The following is a 22,603-nucleotide window of genomic DNA, read 5'->3' on the forward strand; positions in this document are numbered from 1 at the left end:
CATTCAGTATTTTGACAGCATTAAAAAGCGCCATCCATTCAGTATTTTTGACGCTGTTAAAAATTGCCATCCATTCAGTATTTTTGGGCACCGTTAAAATTGCCATCCATTCAGTATGTTTGAGCCGTTAAAAATTGCCATCCATTCAGTATGTTTGAGCCGTTAAAAATTTCCATCCATTCAGTATTTTTGACACCATTAAAATTTCCATCCATTCAGTATTTTTGACACCATTAAAATTTCCATCCATTCAGTATTTTTGACACCATTAAAATTTCCATCCATTCAGTATTTTTGACACCATTAAAATTTCCATCCATTCAGTATTTTTGACACCATTAAAATTTTCATCCATTCAGTATTTTTGACACCATTAAAATTGCCATCCATTCAGTATTTTGACACCGTTATTATGCTTGTGTAGCTCTTTGACAGTTGAGCACACTTGTGGATCTTTGCATCTTTTGCTAATCAACATTCTTGGCATTAATATACTGTTGTAATTAAACGTAAATAAAAATGTTGCTTTGGGAAGGCTACTCGAGCTTGAAGTTAAAATCTCATTGATTGTTGACACCGTTAAAAATTGCCATCCATTCAATATTTTGACACCGTTAAAAATTGCCATCCATTCAGTATTTTGACACAGTTAAAAATTGCCATCCATTCAGTATTTTGACACCGTTAAAAATTGCCATCCATTCAGTATTTTGACACTGTTAAAAATTGCCATCCATTCAGTATTTTGACACCGTTAAAAATTGCCATCCATTCAGTATTTTGACACCGTTAAAAATTGCCATCCATTCAGTATTTTGACACTGTTAAAAATTGCCATCCATTCAGTATTTTGACACCGTTAAAAATTGCCATCCATTCAGTATTTTGACACCGTTAAAAATTGCCATCCATTCAGTATTTTGACAGCATTAAAAAGCACCATCCATTTAGTATTTTTGACGCTGTTAAAAATTGCTATCCATTCAGTATGTTTGAGCCGTTAAAAATTGCCATCCATTCAGTATTTCTGACACCATTAAAATTTCCATCCATTCAGTATTTTTGACACCATTAAAATTGCCATCCATTCAGTATTTTGACACCGTTAAAAATTGCCATCCATTCAGTATTTTGACACCGTTAAAAATTGCGATCCATTCAGTATTTTGACACCGTTAAAAATTGCCATACATTCAGTATTTTGACAGCATTAAAAAGCGCCATCCATTCAGTATTTTTGACGCTGTTAAAAATTGCCATCCATTCAGTATTTTTGGGCACCGTTAAAATTGCCATCCATTCAGTATGTTTGAGCCGTTAAAAATTGCCATCCATTCAGTATGTTTGAGCCGTTAAAAATTTCCATCCATTCAGTATTTTTGACACCATTAAAATTTCCATCCATTCAGTATTTTTGACACCATTAAAATTTCCATCCATTCAGTATTTTTGACACCATTAAAATTTCCATCCATTCAGTATTTTTGACACCATTAAAATTTCCATCCATTCAGTATTTTTGACACCATTAAAATTTCCATCCATTCAGTATTTTTGACACCATTAAAATTGCCATCCATTCAGTATTTTGACACCGTTATTATGCTTGTGTAGCTCTTTGACAGTTGAGCACACTTGTGGATCTTTGCATCTTTTGCTAATCAACATTCTTGGCATTAATATACTGTTGTAATTAAACGTAAATAAAAATGTTGCTTTGGGAAGGCTACTCGAGCTTGAAGTTAAAATCTCATTGATTGTTGCAATATTTGAATTCTAAGCCTCTGAAAATATATCTTATTCCAGGGGAACAAGCAAAAGAAAGCATAGTTAGTATAAACCCAGTCATCTCACTTATGACCTTTAGGGAGGGGTTAACCTACTCACTTTGCCTTGTTTGTTCTCCAAGTGAGGTCAGTCCACTTTGTCGTTAATTGTTCATGCTACTTGGTTGTAAGACAACCTTTTAGGTTGGAAGAAATGCAAACAAGAACCAAGAAACGAAATGCTATGACATGTGAATGAACCAAGCATAGAACATGACAACGGCTGCCCAGATCTGCAGTGTTACTTGCTTTCAAACTGCAGACGACTGGTCTGAACGTTGGGAGACCTCATAAATGAGCCATGCTGTATCCATGCATAATTTTTCTGAATAAAATCTACCTGAATATAAAACCTGTAGGATGACTACATGAGATGCAGGAATTTTTTTTTTTATTTGAAGTTCGTCCTAAACAAGGAAGAATGCCAATAATTTGTGAAGGGCTACGAAGAAAACGACGACGATGAAAAACTTGCAAAACCTTCACCTAGTTCTGAAACAAGGAAACCTTTTCACAGGACCACTCTACAGTATGGAGTAACTAGGCCATGTGTAAAAAGAAATTTTTCTACGTACTACCCCAATTGCGTGTTTTTTTAGGAGACACCATATCCGTACGGGATGGCCGTTGGCTCCTTAAGGGAGCTCATCTGCCCTTTGCCAGGTGTTGTTTTTGGTCCTGGCAAGGTGTCACAGTCATCCTCCCTACTCGCAAGGCCAGTTAGGGTTGTCGGTTTAGTCACCGACAAATCCGACGATGCGGCATTTAGCACTGGGTTACATGTTACCAGTGGCAGTTCCAAAATACTGACCTGATCGAGGAATTATACAGTTGATCAGGGAATAAGTATAGCCAGGGATGTCAAAACAAAATTGAAAATCATTCCAAACAGGAAAGTTGGTGTTCTAAGGGACGTTATAAAGGACACAAACAATAGGCACAAATAACTAATTTAAGGTGTGAAATGAGTTTTTGTAAAAGATGGTGCATCAATGGTGGTACACCTTTTTCTGTAGCCTTTAAAACATTTATTTTATTTCATTGAACTATATAATTGAACACTGTAGAACACAAATTGCTTTGCTGGTATTTCCATAAACCTCCAGTTTAGCAAAACTTGGACAAATTATTACGCCATTTTACGCCATCTCGACCAATCAAATTTACCGCTCGCACTCTCAGCATTGGGTAACATTGAGATTCAGACAAAATCTCGGCTCATAGGAAGGGGTAAAGGTGAGTTATGGTCACATGATTTTCATGATTTTGTGCCTTCATTTCATGGATTCACTCTCTGATACCCCTCCCTATCTCATCAACACTTCTGCATTCATCCCAAGTGTTCTGATGGTACTATGCATGGAAGATGGTGGAAATGTGATCTCTTCTCTCTCCATACATTACCCCTTCCTCCAAAATTCCATTCCTTTTTAACTATCCCCCCCCCCCCTTCCTCCCTCATTCACCTCTCCCACTCTTCACGTCTGCCCTGAATTTTCTCCCCAAATCATTCCTCCTTTTATTTTCCTCTATTTTCTTCTTTCTCTGAATTTCCACCCCCTCATTCACATACCCTCTAACCCCTCTAATGGGGGGTTATGGCCTCCTACTTTAACATACCCTCTAATGCTTTACCTGTTTTTTTTCAGAAGCCCCTACAATTGTATGCATTAATGGATACCGCTTTACCTTCCTTTACCAACCAGAGTGTTGTTGACTTTGTGCTAACTCAATCTTAATGGGTTGTTTTTTTCACTTGATAGACAGAAAGAGCACCGTTAATGACAGACTGTTGTAATGGAAAACCTTGTCGATTTAAGCAAATAGTCTATGCAGTTGATTGCAGGAGTAAATTGGGCCTTAAAATGTGAGGCCCCGTTTTATTGAAAGCTTTGTACTTTGCCAAAGGTTGGACCACAGCGATTCAACGTGAACCTGCCGCACAAGTTTTCCATTCACAATTACAAGGTGCCCACATTCTGTGATCACTGTGGATCTTTGCTATGGGGTCTCATGAGGCAAGGCCTCCAATGTAAAGGTGAGATGTGGTCACATGATGAGTCACATATATTATACCATTGTTACTGGACATATCCATTGCATGAACTTAATCTGATGTGCCTTCACCCAATCTATGAGCTTCAAATGATGCTTAAACGGTTGTACGTCTTCTAGCATCAAAGAAAACAATATGAAAACTTTGTGAGCAGTTCATAAAGCAAGGGTAGTTATCAAAGTCCGAAATTGACGAGTTTGACGGGTTACGTTTAACATGTTTATCATAAAGGTGATCAGAAATATTAATTCATTCATTCATAGTATGCATTTTGTGCTTGAAGACCAATGTAACCAACCTATTCTGCAGTATGCAAGATGAATGTACATCGACGCTGTGAGGGAAATGTAGCCCCTCATTGTGGGGTAGATGCCCGTGGAATTGCCAAGGCCCTTGCCGAAATTGGCATGACGCCTGACAAGATCTCGCAGCAAAATCTCCACAAAAAGAAGGTGAAGAATGCAATTGAAGATGGTGGTCGGATGTATTTCTCCACATTGGTTGCACAAATGTGTATTACATAGCAGTTGGCTTGCTTAAAAAACCCTCATTATGTGATGCACTGAAAGTAGTGCCTTCGGGAAGTATTCACACCCCTTGACTTTTTCACATTTTGTTGTGTTACAGCCTGAATTTAAAGTGGATTAAATTGAGTTTTTTTGACACTGTTCTACACATAATACATAATACCCCATATAATACATAATACACATAATACCCCATAATGTCAAAGTGGTATTTTTTTTAATAGAAAATCTTAAGAAAAGAATAAAAAAATCAAACACAGAAATATTTAATTTACACAAATATTCAACTTCCCTGAGTCAATACTTCGTAAAAGTGACTTTGGCAGAATTACAACATCGAGTCTTCTTGGGTATTATATCATTTTCTTGTTCTGTATCAGCTTTGCACATCTGCATTTGATAAGTTTCTCCCATTCGTCCTTGCAGATTTGCTCAAGCTCTGTCAAGTTAGATGGGGTGCGTCTGTGAACAGCAATCTTCAAGCTTTTCCACAGATTCACAATGGAATTCAAGTCTGGGTTTTGGCTGGGCCAATCAAGGACTTTCATGTTCTTGTTCAGAAGCCTTCCCAGTGTTGCTTTAGCTGAATGCTTGGGGTCATTGTCCTGTTGTAACGTAAATATTTGCCACAGTCTGAGGTCTTTTGGACTCTGAAGCGGTTTCTCCTCAAGGATTTGCCTGTGTCTGGCTCCATTCATTGTTCCCTCTATACTTACAAAGCCATGCCCAGTCCCTGCTGCTGAAAAGCATCCCCATAGCATGATGCTGCCACCACCATGCTTCACGGTAGGGATGGTGTTACATGGGTGATGAGCTGTGCTTGTTTTCTGCCAGACGTAGCTTTGCATTCAGGCCAGAGAGTTCAATTTTTGTCTCATCAAACCACAGAATATTTTGCCTCATGCTCTCAGTCTTTCATTCACTTGCCTTTTTGCAAACTCCAGGTGTGTTGTCATGTGCGTTTTTCTCAGGAGTGGCTTCTGTCTGACCACTCTCCCATAAAGCCTAGATTTCTGAAGTGCGGCAGAGACTGTTGTCCGTCCAGCAAGTTCTCTCATCTCAGCCAAGGAACTCTGTAGTTCTATCAGAGTGGTCAATGGGTTCTTGCTTACCTCCCTGACCAAGATCCTTCTTGCCCGGTTCTATATTGGAGTTATACGGCCAGTTCCTTGAACTTCATGGTCGAGTTTCTGCTCTGATATGCAGTGTCAACTGTGAGACCTCATATAGAAAGGTGTGTTTCTTTCTAAATCATGTCAAATCACTTTATTTGGCAATAGGTGGACTCCAATCAAGTTCTCGAGACATCTCAAGGATGCTCAAAGGAAATTGGATGCACCTGAGCTCAATTTGCAGTGTCATAGCAAAGCGGTTGAATACTAATGTAAATAAGACATTTCTGTATTTCACTTTTAATGGAAAGGTTTCCAACAAAAAAAAAAAGTTCCACTTTGACATTATGGGGTATTAAGCGCAGAACATTTACAAAAAAATCTCAATTTAATTCATTGAAATTCAGGCTGTAACACAACAAAATGTGAAAAAGTCAAGGGGCGGTGAATACTTTCTTAAGGCGCTGTAAACATCCATCCATTCAATCGGGCACATTTCACTGAGGTTTTATGATGCATGCATGGAACTGGAAAGCCATTGAGACACGCTACGTTGTGGAATGTCACGTGCATAAATTATCACCATTCTTCATATTGTTGGTGCAATTCACATTACGTACGCGCTTTGTAGCAAATGCACTCAAAAGCTTTCCTCAGTCTCTTGTGGAGGGGTAGAGGTGGGGTGAGGGTGGGTGAGAGGAGTGAAGGGGGAGAAGGTATCGTGGGAGGGGGGGTGGAGGGGGGTTGTTGCAGGCAGATGAAAAATGCTTTCTGTGTGAAACACTTTAATTACCTTCCTTGTATTTCGATTGAGTAACTTGTTTAGCTGCAAGATGCAGCCTTACTTTGAATAAAGTTTTATTTACAACTACATCGACTAATGTTCAAATGAGACCCTGTACATGCATTACAATTTACATGTAGAAAGAGTACTTCATTATTATTATGTGACATGATTAGTTATCGGGGATTTCATTATTGTTTAAAGTAGGAGGCCATAAAATATAGGCCTCCTATCATCGATGACCAGATGTCTGGGGGTCACCTGGACCCCAAAAGCCGATTATGTATAATCATAGGCAATCTCAGCATATTATGACTCTTGAAATTATGATTATAATTATAGTTTATAAGTGATCGAGCCAGCTCATATTTCTTACTCATGTGATGGAAAATTATGCCTCTCAGCTAATTCCTGGCAATCATGCTTTTTCAGGATGGGATTGCTTCATCAAAATTTTCCAACTTAAACATATATATATATATATATATATATATATATATATATATATATATATATATATATATATATATATATATATATATATATACATATATATACAGTCATGGCCAAAAATATTGGCACCCTTCCACTTTTTTCAAATAACTCGCAATTTTCTCGAAAAAGAAGTTGAAATGGACAAAAGTATTTGGTCTCCACAATTCTTTATTTCACTGTTAATATTACAGAACCTTTGTTTTTGATTCAGAACTTAATATATCCTTTTAAATCAGAAAATAAAAAGAAATGGCATTGACAAATTTATTGATACCCAATACTTAATATTTGGTGGCACAGCCTATGGACAAAATAACTGCAGTCAAGCGCTTCCTATAGCCATGAATGAGCTTCCTCCACCTCTCTACTGGTAGTTTGGGCCACTCTTCCTGTGAAAACTGCTCCAGTTCTTCCAGATTTGAAGGGTGCCTTCTCCCAACTGCTGTTTTCAGACCCCCCCACAGGTGTTCAATGGGATTTAGATCTGGACTCATTGCTGCCACTTCAGAACAGTCCAGCGTTTTGTCTTGAACCATTCCTGGGTGCTTTTTGAAGTGTGATTGGGGTCATTGTCCTGCTGCAAGACCCATGACCTTCGACAGAGACCCAGCCTTCTGATGCTAGGTTGAACATTGAGCTCCAAAATGCCTCGGTAATCTCCTGATTTTATGAAGTCACTAGACGACCCATGACCCGTTGGGTCAATGTCAGTTTGAATAGATATGAGAATAGAACTAAAGCGAACGCTGGACATCATCAGGGAGATTATTTGGGCCAGCAAGCCATAAGGCTCACCTCTCCAGCGTTCTAAATCACTTACCTGTGACACGTGATTTCGGCCCTTATCTCCGATCACGTTTTTTTTTAGTTTTTTTTTTTTAGAAAAAACACGCGACCCGTGGACTACCACGATTTTGTTGTCAGAGGACACTTCTGATGACGATGTTCTTTGTCGACAATCCTCCATTTACATAAACTCGCACGTTCTCTTTCCTCTTCCCTCGACTGAGCGCCACATACAGCTGACCATGCTGGAAAACACGGTTTCTCCAGGTAGACCAGCACATTCTCCATAGTTTGCCCTTGCGCCTTATGGATTGTCATTGCGAAGCAGGATTGTATGGGGAACTGGCAGCGCTGCAAAGGGATATCCTCAGCTTCCGACAGATTTAGTCGGATCCGAGGGAGCATTACAGTTTCGCCTTCAAACGTTGAACTTATGATCCTCGCAACTATAATATTTCGAAGCATGTCCTCAACAATCATGCGCGTCCCGTTGCAAAGTTTCGGAGGGTCCAAGTTCTGCATCAAAATGATAGGGGATCCTTTTTTGAGCTCGAGGTTGTGCGGCGGCAATCCCGAGACTTCAACGGAATCTAGGAATTCCGTTGGGAAGTGCGTCGCATCAGTACCCTCAGTCACACTGTTGAACGCAGCATACTCCTTGCTAGCACCAGGGAACCTTGTGATGCATCTTGAATTGATGTTTCGCATCATATCGTTGAGGGGCACTAATATAGACCTTGCTGAAAAAACCTCCATCGGATTGGCGAATGATGGATATATGGTATCGATGCACTCATCGAGCCCACTCGCTGTCAGCAGTATATCCTCTGGCAAATCTATCTCATCATCCGCATTTTTCTCGATTCTATCCTCGCCGATGTCGAGCAAAAATCTTGAAAACTGCCCACTTCCGTCGGTCAGTCGCATATTAGTTCTCAAGTGAAACATTCCAAAGCTCTGCCATAAGTAGGACTTCTTTATGCACGCATTCTCAACGTCAGCATCACACCCTCTTTTCACCACGGGCAGAAGTTGACGGAAATCACCACAGCATATCGTCAAGATCCCTCCAAAAGGCTCGTCTTTGTCACATACATCACGCAACGTGCGATCCACAGCCTCAAAACTCTCTCTCCTGATCATAGGACACTCATCCCACACGATGAGTTTTGTACTTCAAAAGAGGTCTGCGATAGTGGAATTTTTATCGATGTTGCATACGCCATCTTCCCTCGGTGTCAGAGGGATTTGGAACCTTGAGTGCGCTGTTCTTCCACCAGGCATGAGGGTAGCAGCTATGCCAGATGAGGCCACCGCAAGGGCAACTTCTCCACTCGCTCTCACTTTAGAGAGAATCAGGTTAATAAGAAACGTCTTCACTGTGCCTCCAGGCGCGTCAATGAAAATCATTGATGATTGATTCGTGCGGATGTTGCTATTCGCGTCCATAGACGTGAGGTGTGATTCATTGTCCGCGTCCGTAGCGCCGTCGGAGGGTTGATACGACATTCTTCCTGCAAATAGTATTGTGTTTGTGCTATCGTTTTGCCGATCATCAAATGACAAATAAATTACATTGTGAAAATTAAAGATTTCAAATAAACCTATTTAAAGTGTATGCGCATATAAATAATAAAAAAAATCAAAGAAATATCTCTCGGTAATTTCCTGAAACATATTTTACTTCCGGGTAATAATGTTGAATGAAATAACGAAGATATATACTGTATGCCTGTTATTTTAGGCGGTGTATTTTCGTATATCAACGTGGCGCGATTTTTAAAATATATCTCTGCAATTTCCCGTGTGTGCGTGAATGTTCTCAATTATTTCTTTTACCGAGTCTAAAACCATCGATAAAAATGAAATCAGATGGCGACTTACATTGAAGATAAAGGCGTGAAACAGACTCAATGGCCTTGAAGATACAAGCCTTTCAGAATTCATTTCGTTCTATAAACGGAAACTTTCATCGGATTTTCTTCCCGTTTTTTTTCAACCGAGTCTAAAACTATGTTAGCGACTGTGAAAAATGAAATGATATATCGAATTTGATTTGAAATAAAACTGAGAGAGAGAGCAAGACACCACGGGCCTACAAAACAGGCCTCAAAGCTATGCGAGTTAATAAAATGGTGGATTTTACTACTCTCTCAAAGGGGTAAGCCACGCCCCCGGACCGATCGAATGTTACACACAAACACGCAAGATTTCAATTTTATAATTATATATATATATATATATATATATATATATATATATATATATATATATATATATATATATATATATATATATATATATATACAGTCATCCCTCGCTATATCGCGGTTCACTTTTCGCGGCTTCGGTACATCGCGGGTTTTTCTCGCTAGTATATGTAAAATTATATCGCCGATTTTTCGCTATATCGCGGGATTTTGCGGTATAAATGTATTTTTATATACTATTATTTTAAATATTTTTGTGGTAAAATAAGCATTTTCTAGCCTAAAAAATTAAAAAACGTAAAGAAATAAGAAAAATACAGTAGTTAAAACATATTACAAGAAATAAAATACTGTACATAGTGTACAGTAGAAGGGTAGACAAAGAGTCGTGCGTATGGAAAACGCAGATGCGGCAGCTTCCATTTGCACTAGTTACCCACGTAATGGGTAACTGTAATGCTCTTTCTGGCTGTGCAGTACATTCATCATCGTCATCACCTTCATCGTCATCAGTACTGCACAGCTAATTCATCATCATCTTCATCACGCAAGTTGTAGTATTGAAGAGCCGGGGCTCTTGCTTGATACGGACGAAATGACGGGCAAGACACAAACTCGTCCGAGAAGATATTTATTCTCAAAACCAACTCGGGAACACTGAAAACCCGTTTATCGGGCTGCATTATAAAGCACAACCAGAAACCGAAAGCCACGCCTCTCAAGCGTGGCGTGCTTCGGCGGTCACGTGATCAACAGGTGTAGCTGATTATACCCGCAAAGCGCGGCACGCTTTAGCGGTCACGTGACCAGCCACTCTCGCGCCGGGGATCCCCGCCGGTGACGTCACCGGCTGGAGCAAGGATATTCTGATGCTGGTCTTGCTTGGGGAACCCATGGGTAGCTACAGTATCTTCAATGGTGAGTACCCATTAGAATTTTATATGTTGTTAAAATTACGTATGTTTAAGAGTGTAAAAAGTGTTTAAGAGTATAGGAAGTGTTTATAAGAGTATGGGAAAGGTTAATAAGAGTGTGGGGAGGGTCATAAAGCTTTAAAATATATATAAATAATAAAATAAAAATATGGTCGCTACTTCGCGGATTTTCGTCTATCGCGGGGGGTTCTGGAACGTAACCCCCGCGATAAACGAGGGATCACTGTATATATATATATATATATATATATATATATATATATATATATATATATATATATATATATATATATATACAGTGAAACCTTGACTTACGAGTTTAATTCGTTCTGTGACCGAGCTCGTAACTCAATTTGCTCGTTTCTCAAATTAAATTTCCCCATTAAAATGAATTGAAATGCTATTAATCCGTTCCAGCCCCCCAAAAACCACACCAATTTTTTTTGAAATATATATATATAAATATCTCGCGCTTTACATTTCACCTGTATGCAGCATACAAGTTGGCAGGATGGCCTGGACTGGAGGTACGCACACTTGACTCTAAACTGTCCAGCCTGGGTTTGAATCCCGACCCAGCTATAACCTGTCATGTCGGTGTTTCACAGGCAGGGTGATTCATCAATGTGTGTACCGCTAAACTGGGCGCCCCGTTTGCGTCCCATTAGTTGTTGGATGTTAAGGATCTCACCGTGTCTTCCACAAAGAGAAGGCGAGCTATCGCCGGCACTCTGAACAAGTTGTGGCCTGGCATGCTCTTCTCCTCTGCCGTTATATACATCCTCCTCGGCATCTTTTTCCAGAAGAGCCCTGTCTCGTCACAGTTGAAGATTTGCTGGGGGATGTATCCTTCGGCTTCTATCAGTTCGGCAAAAGTTATAATAAAATCTTCAGCTGCCTTCACATCCGAGCTTGCTGCCTCACCATGCCTGACGACGGAGTGAATGCCGGTCCTCTTCTTAAAATTATCAAACCATCCCCGACTGGCTTTGAATGACTTCCGATGCCTTGTCCGTTGATGTTCCCGCCGTCTGCTGCACCAAATCCCCGTAAATGTCTCGGGCCTTCTCACAGATGATGCTCTCGGTCATATCACGGTATCTCCTGCGAGCTGCTTCTCCGTCAACCACACAAACAACAACTTCTCCATCTCTTCATGGATAGAGGTCCGGAGCTTTGAAATAATCTTAACGCCCTTTGCTGGCGTTATAGCCTTTATCGACTCCTTCTGCTTCAAAATCGTACATATCGTAGAAGTACTACGATCGTACTGCCTCGCCAAGTCGACAACACGCACACCTCGCTCATGTTTTTCGACGATTGCGTGTTTTATATCCAAGCACATCATCCTCTTCTTCTTCTCAGCACTGCCCTTGGAACTCAATTTCTTAGGACCCATGGTTAAAACTAAGAAATTTTCCAAAATAACCAAAATGCGAAAACAAAGCAGCAGCGATATACGGCAGAGATGCTTGCACGGCAAGATAACCACGTGACCTGAACGCTCCTTGGGCCACCTGGTGGCGGGTGGCGTCAGCTCGTAACTCAGATCTCGGCTCGCATCACAAAGCAAAAAACCGCCCGAGCGACGGCTCGTATCTCGGAAAACTCGTAAGTTGGTGCACTCGTAAGTCAAGGTTTCACTGTGTATATATATATATATATATATATATATATATATTTAAAGTAAAGAAGATTCATCCATAATGAGATAGTGTAGTTCAGAACTTACTTTGTTTCACTGAGTTTGAATCTGCACATTTTAGTTTCTCAGGTGACAGCAAAACTTCCATTCAAACCAGCCTCGGTAATGTAATGCTGAGAGTTTCTGCTCTGAGGCTGGGAGGTTGGTGGTTTTAACACTGGCCGAATCATACCCAAAAAATTTTTTAATGGTATGTGCTGCTGCTTCCTTGCTTTCCACTCAGTATTCAAAAAGAAAGAGTATCGACAAACAACCATAGGTTGGTAATAAGAGTGCAGTCTTTGACGGGCGCCCAGGCTCAAAGCAAAAATAAAATCTTCCTTTGGTTCCGATAAAGGGTTAATATCTGAAACGCCAATTTCTCCATGCTTAACACAGCAGTGAGCACACCTCGATTCTTGTTGTTGTTGTCCACCGATGTATAACGACATTATAGCCTTCACCAGCTAGATTAGTTCTTCATTGCCCTCGCCAGAGGAGAGGGTATTGCATTTGAGTCCGTTTGTTACTTGCAAAATCGAAGATTTTTCAAGAATATTGGTCGGTTGCGTTTGTGGTTCTGTCTGTCTGTTTGTCTGTTTGTCACCGGCCTACAGGTCACAATTCTAAACCGATCGTCACGAAACTTCACTAAGTTGTCTAGGTCGTCCCAATTGAGAAGCCTATTGATTTTGAGGTCCAAGGTCAAAGGTCATCTGGAGGTCAAATTTCTAAAATCGCCATTTTAAATCCGATTGACTTGAACATTGAATAACATTTGTATATTGAGTCAATACATTGGGAAATGAACTATTTTTGAGGTCAAAAGGTCAAAGGTCAACTCAAGGTCAAATTTTAAAAGTCATCAATTTTCATCCAAAAAGCCGTCAATTTTCATCCGATTGACTTGGAAATTGAACAGCATTTGCACATTGTGTCAATAAATAGGAAAACCAACTTTTTGAGGTCAAAAGGTCAAAGGTCAACTCTAGGTCAAACTTCCAAAATCATCAATTTTCATCTGAAAACCCATCAATTTTCATCCAATTGACTTGAAAATAGAATAGCATTTGTGCATTGCCTCACTGAATTGGGAAACCAACTATTTTTGAGGTCAAAGGTCAACTCAAGGTCAAACTTCTAAAATCATCATTTTTCATTTGAAAAATAGTCACTTTTCATCCTGTTGACCTGAGCTTTTATCAAGATCGTAAATTTTAATCTTCATGAAGCGGACAATTTGCTGTATCAATGGAAAACTTTTGGGGGCGGGGGGGGGGGAGGGGCGGATTTTGCAAGTATCGTGCTACGCATGACGTCTTCTTGTTTTTTATTAGTTGCTGGAAAAGATTCCGGCAAGTATGTTGATCGGTTGGTTTGTCTGTTTGTCTGTCTGCCTGTCTGTCTTTCCGCAGCACTACGTCTACACCATTGCACGTAGAATCGCCAAACTTTACACACATGTTTGTCTTGCCCTGGAATAGACTGTGCCCAATTTTTAACTCTCTCGGCCCAACGCCTCCATTATGACGTCATAATTTGATAATTCAACAAGTACAAAACTTCATCCAATCAAGATGCAATTTCTTGAGCGACATGACTGCATAAACTGGTGGAGAAAAAATAGAATGATGACGTCATCGGTCATGTGGTTCGGCCGCCATCTTGGAAAAACCAAAAAAAATTGCACCTCTATATCTCTGAAAGTGCTGAATAGAAAAAATTGAGACATGGCTCATTGTAAAGAACTCTCCATGGGGAATAAAATATGTTAATGATGATGTCATTGGTGCCTCCATTGTGACATCATAATTCGACAAGTACAAAACTTCATCCGATCAAGATGCAATTTCTTGAGCGCCATGTCGGCATAAACTGGTGGAGAAAAAAAATAATGATGATGACGTCATCGGTCACGTGGTTCGGCCGCCATCTTGGAAAAACGGAAAAACTTTGCACCTCTATATCTCCGAAAGTGCTGAATAGAAAAAATTGAGACATGACTCATTGTAAAGAACTCTCCATGGGGAATAAAATATGTTAATGGTGATGTCATAGGTGCCTCCATTATGACGTCATAATTCGACAAGTACAAAACTTCATCCGATCAAGATGAAATTTCTTGAGCATCATCAAGGAATAATTTAGTTTAGAAAACAAATAATGATGACGTCATCGGTCACGTGGTTCGGCCGCCATATTTGTCCAAAATGGCCGATAAAAAAGTACATTCCGGCAAGTCCTCGGTCTCTGACCGATTTTTCATTTGTTTGTTTGTCTGTTTGTCCGCACAGAATAAATATGATTTTCTCTGCAACTGTTGGTCCGATTGACAGGAAATTTTCACCATATTTTCACCACCAACAAATTTTTCACCACCAACAGTTAGTTGTCTGACAGATTTAGGGCCATTTATGAGAGAGTTTTAGGCAACTCCACCTGTATAATTTTTTTATAATTATGACGTCATTGGTCACGTGGTTCGGCCGACATCTTGGAAAAATCGAAAAACTTTGCACCTCTATATCTCCGAAAGCACTGAATAGAAAAAATTGAGACATGGCTCATTGTAAAGAACTCTCCATGGGGAATAAAATATGTTAATGATGATGGCATAGGTGTCTCCGTTATGACGTCATAATTCGACATGTACAAAACTTCATCCAATCGAGATGAAATTTCTTGAGCATCATGTCGGCATAAACTGGTGGAGAAAAAAAAAATGGTGATGTCATCGGTCACGTGGTTCGGCCGCCATCTTGGAAAAGCCTAAAAACTTTGCACCTCTATATCTCCGAAAGTGTTGAATCGAAAAAATTGAGACATGGCTCATTGTAAAGAACTCTCCATGGGGAATACAATATGTTAATGATGATGTCATAGGTGCCTCCATTATGACGTCATAATTCGACAAGTACAAAACTTCATCCAATCAAGATGAAATTTCTTGAGCATAACATAGGAATAAATTAGTTTAGAAAAAATGATGACGTCATTGGTCACGTGGTTCACCCGCCATATTTGTTTTTACACAAAAGCCTTAAAAACCACTGAAAATACATCGTAGCGAGGGTTTGCAATCTCTGATTGCTCTTTTTCTTGTTTTAATAATTGATATGTTTTACCTGCTTTGGCCTACATCACCTTCGTGCCCATCATTATTGTGAAATTGTCATACTTTGTTCAATGGTAGAAAAGTCTTTTATTCAACACATGCAATTCGATCTTAAAACATATCATAATGAATTGCTATATCACTTTGTACCTTTCTTCATGTTGCCATCAAATCACACTTGTTTAAATGTTATCTGGTGTAGATATTAAAGTCCTAGAGACTCTCTAAGTTTTAGTCTTTGAGAACATTTTCCAAATGATTGCAAAAAAAATTTACATTTATTTAGGTTCTGTATTGTATTTTTTTAGGTTCATTTTAGGTATTTTTTTAGGTATTGTATTTTTATGCTTCCGCCCCCATAGGTGGCATTATTTAGGTTCATTTTATGTAATTTTTTAAGGTATTGTATTTTTATGCTTCCGCCTCCCAAGGTGGCATTATTTAGGTTCATTTTAGGTAATGCCTTTAGGTATTGTATTTTTATGCTTCCGCCCCCGAAGGTGGCATTATTTAGGTTTGTTTTTAGGTATTTTTTTTAGGTATTGTATTTTTATGCTTCCGCCCCCAAAGGTGGCATTATTTAGGTTTGTTTTTAGGTATTTTTTTTAGGTCTTGTATTTTTATGCTTCCGCCCCCAAAGGTGGCATTATTTAGGTTAATTTTAGGTATTTTTTTTAGGTATTATATTTTTATGCTTCCGCCCCCGAAGGTGGCATTATTTAGGTTCATTTTAGGTAATATTTTTTAGGTATTGTATTTTTATGCTTCCGCCCCCAAAGGTGGCATTATTTAGGTTAATTTTAGGTAATTTTTTTAGGTATTGTATTTTTAAGCTTCTGCCCCCGAAGGTGACATCATTTAGGTTCATTTTAGGTAATTTTTTTAGGTATTGTATTTTTATGCTTCTGCCCCAGTAGGTGGCATTATTTAGATTAATTTTAGGTAATTTTTTTAGTTATTGTATTTTTATGCTTCCGCCCCCGAAGATGGCATTATTTAGGTTCATTTTAGGTATTGTATTTTTATGCTTCCGCCCAGGAAGGTGGCATTATTTAGGTTTGTTTTTAGGTAATTTTTTTAGGTATTGTATTTTTATGCTACCACCCCCGAAGGCGGCATTATTTAGGTTTGTTTTTAGGTATTGTATTTTTATGCTTCCACCCCCGAAGGTGGCATTATTTTGGTTTGTTTTTAGGTAATTTTTTTTAGGTATTGTATTTTTATGCTTCCACCCCCGAAGGTGGCATTATTTAGGTTTGTTTTTAGGTATTTTTTTTAGGTATTGTATTTTTATGCTTCCACCCCCAAAGGGGCATTATTTAGGTTTGTTTTTAGGTATTTTTTTAGGTATTGTATTTTTATGCTTCCACCCCCGAAGGTGGCATTATTTAGGTTTGTTTTTAGGTATTTTTTTTAGGTATTTTATTTTTATGCTTCCACCCCCAAAGGTGGCATTATTTAGGTTTGTTTTTAGGTATTTTTTTAGGTATTGTATTTTTATGCTTCCACCCCCGAAGGTGGCATTATTTAGGTTTGTTTTTAGGTATTTTTTTTAGGTATTGTATTCTTATGCTTCCACCCCCGAAGGTGGCATTATTTAGGTTTGTTTTTAGGTATTGTATTCTTATGCTTCCACCCCCGAAGGTGGCATTATTTAGGTTTGTTTTTAGGTAAATGTTTTCGGTTCATGTTTTTTTTAGTTTTTTTTTTTACTTTTGCCATCATTTTGTTTGACTTCATGTAACACTTCATTTTAAATGAGTCCACTTTTATTTTCATAATCAAAATTTTCAAACATTTTTCTCTGATGTTGAAGTGTTTTCCCTAATAATCAAAACATAGCCTCACAAAAGGACATCTGCTCTAATGTCAAGTACCTTACAAATCTGGTTTGGGTAGATTGATGACTGTTTAGCTGGAACACTTGACCACAAACAAAGTAGACTTCTTCAAAGTCAAAACATATGGACAGTTAGTTGTCTGACAGATTTAATGCCATTTATGAGAGAAAAGTTGAGGCAGCAATTATTAGAACCAGAAATACCTAACTACGTCATCTCCAAATCAAGAAGTGATTGATATTTGACTCCAAGGTATTCCGGTGATATTCCTTTCATAATTTTGTTACACCTTACAATGGCAAGCAAATGTTACAGCACATATTTGAAAGCGTTGCATGTCTCCATACACAGTCGGACCTTGTATCTGGCACCCTGATGACAAATATTTGGAGCATATTTTCATCAATGCATATTTTCCTGTATTCACAATCCACATCGCTGGAAATTAACCCAGAAATATAGAAAGATCGCTTTGTCCTGGGAAATTGAACGCAGATGCAAGGCCGTTGGTTCGAAAATCCTCAGTACAGATGCGACTGCCGAAATCAATTTTCCAAAATATCAAGCGAAACAATAATTTTATTATTCCCTGCGTGTTTGTGTCACCCTGGTGGCGAAATACACTGCCCAAGGATGCTGAGAAGAAAGGGGGGTGGAGACACTCAGCTGGGTGGGTGAACGAAGCTTGCCTGGACGAAGTCGAGGGAAGAGGCTCCGAGACACAGAACTTAGGATTCTGGAAACTGAACAAATTATGCTTCCCAGCAGCGTTTTGTTAACCCAATAAGGCATGCCTTCTTCGTCATCTGTTAAAGGCATGAAAATGATACACTGTACTCAATTGCGTTTATCGTCGGTTTGGGAATATTGAACCTAGATCCAACATAAAATCAGATATCTCTCTTGCAACCTGTTACATAAATCGTTACTAATCCAAATTAAATCAATGTATGAAAAGGGAAGATGCTAACTCAACATACTGATAACTCTAATTGGCTCTTTCGTTAATGATGCGGAAGGCGGGAGCAGCTAAAATAATATGACATATACTCCTGTTGGTTTTCCCCTTTGGTTTTTAAGCTCCACATCCATCCCTTAAACGTTTGTCTTCGACTTAGAATCACACGTTGCGACTCTTGGCGTTGCCATGCAACCCATTAGAATGTAAACAATGGTTTTATTTTACAACTTTTTCTTGTGCTGTAAAAAACGACTATACTGTTAAGCTAAGAGCTCATTCTGATCACTCATTAATTGATTTAGGTGAGTTATTTAGCTGCTGGTAGATTTCAACCACAATCCGCTTCATCATATATATTAAGTTTATTTTTATTATGTACAAGCAGGGGTAATCCATATTGCTCGGGGGGGGGGAGGGGGGGGAAGATGGGGAATATTGAGTCGGGAGGGGGCGTAGGAGGGTTGGCATAGGAGAATTACCGGGGTGGAGGGCTGGGCGGGACCGGGAGGAGTATGAGGGTGGGCGGACAGAGGGGTAGGAGAATTGCTGGGGGGGGGGGGGTGAGGCGGAAGGGGTGTGGGTTGGAGAGCTGGTGGGCCTGGAGGAGGAGGTAGGAGAGATAGATTGTGGGAGGGGGGGGGGGAGAGGAAGGGGGTAGAAGAACCGTCTGGGTAGGGGTAGGAGAGGCCAGGGGACAAGAGAACTGCCAAAGCGGGGGTGGGGGGCGGGGGTGGTGGTGGCAAGGAGAACTGCTGGAGTGAGGGTGGAGCAGCGGACGGCTAGGGAGGCAGGGAGAGAGGTGCGCTTGGACCTGATGAACAACCATTGAACCCCCACACTCCACATTCCAGAGGGGATGGTAAACAGCGCTCTAACCCCAGCCATGGAGCCATTCTGTCCGAACACAAACACCCCCAGGGATAATGCTTTATCCCTCCACCAGGATTGGACATAGTCAAAGGACCCAAACCAACGTATTTGCAGCCAAAACACATTTCAAGCCTCGGAAAATGACAATAACATGATGAACTCATTCACCAACTGCAGAAAATGTTTGAATAACGTCCCCTCAAAAGAATGCCAAAGGAGATTGGCTCCGCCCCCTCCCCCCCACCCCCCCCCCCCCCTCCCCACCCCTCTCTCCAACGCCCACGACCATCAATGCCACATTCCTGTCGGGTTACCCAGAGGGAAGTCCCTAGCCCAAGTCCTTCACAAACCGGCTCGGGCAAGTCCCCGATGAACACACATCAACAATGCATGGTGAAGACCATCTGCAGATGGGAGGCCCCATCAAGCAAACGGGAAAAATCCAGACAGGGGAACACGAAATGGCAGAACAACAACAACAACAAAAAATACATGACTCACAATAAGTTAGGGATATTGTGGGAGTGAGTTAATTTTTTTATAGGGTGTGTGTTTCACTTCACTGATTTTTGGGATAGGCAGACCATTGTATGTGGGTTGTTAGGGTTAGAACCTAACAGGTTAGTTGTTAGGGTTAGAACCTAACAGGTTAGTTGTTAGGGTTAGAACTACACAAAATCAACCACACCGAAGAACCTGCCAATATCCCTAACTTATTGTGAGTAGTGTATATATATATAGGTGGAAAGGTGCAAAGAGGTGGAAAGATGTGGAAAGATGGAGGAGGTGGAAAGCAAGAGGGCTGTCAGATGCTTGTGATTGGCAGGTGGTGCCAGACCTAAAGCCACAATTGGTATTCCCAGAGGAGATCTGTGTGACAAGGTTGCGGCCTGACATTGTCATTTGGTCAAGTGCAACAAGACAGGTCATCTTAGGGGAGTTGTCGGTACCTTGAGAAGAGAACATGGAGGAGGTGCACGAGAGGAAGAGAGGAAAGTACAGTGAGCTGGAGGCAGAGTGCCGGGAGAAGGGTAGGCGAGTTTCGTGTCAGCCATTTGAGGTGGGGTGCAGAGGGTATATTGGCAATTCCTTTTCTGCATTTCTTGCTAGGCTGGGAGTGTGTGGGACAGAAAGAAGGAGGATGTGTGACAAGGTGGCCCAGGTTGCCTTGAAAGGCTCATTTTGGATATGGAGGAAGTTTATGGAGACACGTCGAACGGTGTAGGTTGGTTGTGTGTTTTTTTTTGTTTGTTTGTTTTTTTTCAACATAATTTGGAAATTATGTTTTTTTCAACATAATTGTTACCATTATTATTTCTTATTTTGTGTATATGAGTGAGTGGGTGAGGGTGTGTGTTTTTGCATGAATTAATTTTTGCATGAGTGTGTTTTTGTGTGTTGAGTGGTGTATGATGTAAGGGTAGGTGGTTGGTTGGTTGGTGTGGTGTGTGTATGTGTGTGTATGGGTGTGTATGTGTGTGTATGAATGATCTGGTGTGTTTTGTTGGTGAGTGGTGAAGGGTATAAAGGTGGGTGTTTGAGTGTCCCACCATGTTTGTTTGGTGCTGTGGATTCTGGATGTGGAGGTGTTGTTGTTGTTGTTCGCACTGGCTGGGGGTGGGGGTATGTATGCATCCAGGTGCAGTTGCTGCATGTGGATGTGTATGTGCCCCTGCTGGCCCACCATAGCTGACCGTATCGAGGTTGAAGGGCCGAAACAGGATGATGCTGAGGACCTCGACTGAGGACCCGGTCAGTGCGACACACTTGTGACCTGGTGTGTGTGGTTTGAACTTATATATATATATATATATATGTATGTATATATATATATTGTTGCGGTTTTGAGTTTGTAAAGTGAGTTTAATAAAGGTTAAAATTTCCCCCTCATAGTTAGTCACACAAGCAACATGTAGCCTCGCGATAGTATAGTTATGTCTTAGTATTTGTGAGCTTAGTCCTTCTCCTATGTTAGTTCTGCGTTGAGTAGAGTCAGGAGAATAGGCCCTATTTCTACCGACTTTCCAGCTACCCTAGCCTCATGCCCCTTTGCGCTAACTTGGGTTCATTTTGGGCGAGTTAACACAAGGCAGGCTAGGAAGGTCAGGAGGACCGAGGCGGAGCGGCAGAAGCACTGACAGTAAGCACGAGCCGCCAATCAGGGCTCAGAGATGGTGGCGGCGGCGTGGCGTCATAGGGCGTGGTAAGAAGGTTCGAGCGGGTGCCAGAAGGTTCTGGGGCATAGCTATAAAACCCGCTGCGTAAAGCCCTCGAAAGGACTCGCGAGAGAAGGACTTGCACTCGATAGGACTAGCGCGGGAACACTGATGAGCGAAGGACTCACGTTGAACAGGACTGAAGCAAAGGACTGCTGCCTGATAGGACTCGATGCAAAGAACTAGCGCGGAAAGACTTGGTGAGCAAAGACCTCGCGCGCACTGACCAACCAGCTGGGAGGATTGAGGAAGAGGAGTTGTGAGCGTCCGAGAGCTGTACAATATACGCGGGCGAAGCCCGATGTGCATGAACTGAAAGACGTGCTTTTATGAGGGACGCTCGGTTGAGTTTTAGGCCAATCGCTATACAGTGCATTTAAGACGCGCGAGTGAGGAAAACGGCTGAGTAATCGCCAGCCGCGCTGAGAGTCCCGCCCTTTGCCATTCCGCCTCATCATCTGCCTTGTTCGGGAGACACGCTACGAGGTTCCTGCCATCACCTGCTGCCATCTTCGCGGGACGTGCTGGGGCCGTGGAGATCCGGACGGGGGCCGTCTCTGGACGACCACGTCGACGTGTTGGCTGACCATCTATCCATCTGCAATTCCCTGTGTGAGTGTGTGATGGGCCTGAGTCCAGGGGATAAGTTACGATTGACTAAGGCTGCTCTGTGTCTCTGCGTCCCCGATCATTGTAAATACGTGTGGGAATAATTAAACCTGTGTGCTTCCTTTCTTCCATTCGATCGTTCCTGTGGTTTATTCATTGGCTAAGCGTGGTACGAATAGAACCGTTCAAATCGGGTTCCATTAACTAAGACTGCACGGACCACGTGGTACTCAATCCGCTCGGCGTACTTAAACCACATGTGGCTCGTGCGAGGCTTGCTTCCTCGCTTCCGTGGCAGCGTGGGGAATTAGGTACGAGCGAGAAGTGGTCCCGAGACCCTACTCCGCGTTTGTCCGGAAGGGTCGTATCAAGCCTCGGTTCCGCCAAGCCCAGAAAGAACAAGGGGATCAATCCCCCCTTGGTAAGGGGAAGTAGGGCAGCGAAAATCCGTAACAATTGGTAGTCAGGAGTGGGGATTTGGAACCTGGGACAAAAATTTTTAGACAAAATTTTGGACACCAATTTTACATATTGTCCGTAACAATTGGTGTCGGGGAGTGGGATTTGGAACCTAAC

General features: G+C 41.0%; 1 protein-coding gene across 1 annotated transcript in view; it reads left to right on the forward strand.

The window, feature by feature from the left end:
* The window catches only part of LOC137428270 (protein kinase C epsilon type-like), a 391,842-nt gene that overhangs the window by 165,822 nt on the left and 203,417 nt on the right, over positions 1-22,603 (forward strand). The window contains exons 6-7 of the mRNA XM_078779348.1: positions 3,735-3,864; positions 4,192-4,334. Coding sequence (XP_078635474.1) covers positions 3,735-3,864; positions 4,192-4,334 — 273 coding nt within the window. The remainder of the gene's footprint in view (positions 1-3,734; positions 3,865-4,191; positions 4,335-22,603) is intronic.

This window comes from Myxine glutinosa, chromosome 5, assembly GCF_964187855.1.
Source record: "Myxine glutinosa chromosome 5, kmMyxGlut1.1, whole genome shotgun sequence".
NCBI lineage: Eukaryota > Metazoa > Chordata > Myxini > Myxiniformes > Myxinidae > Myxine > Myxine glutinosa.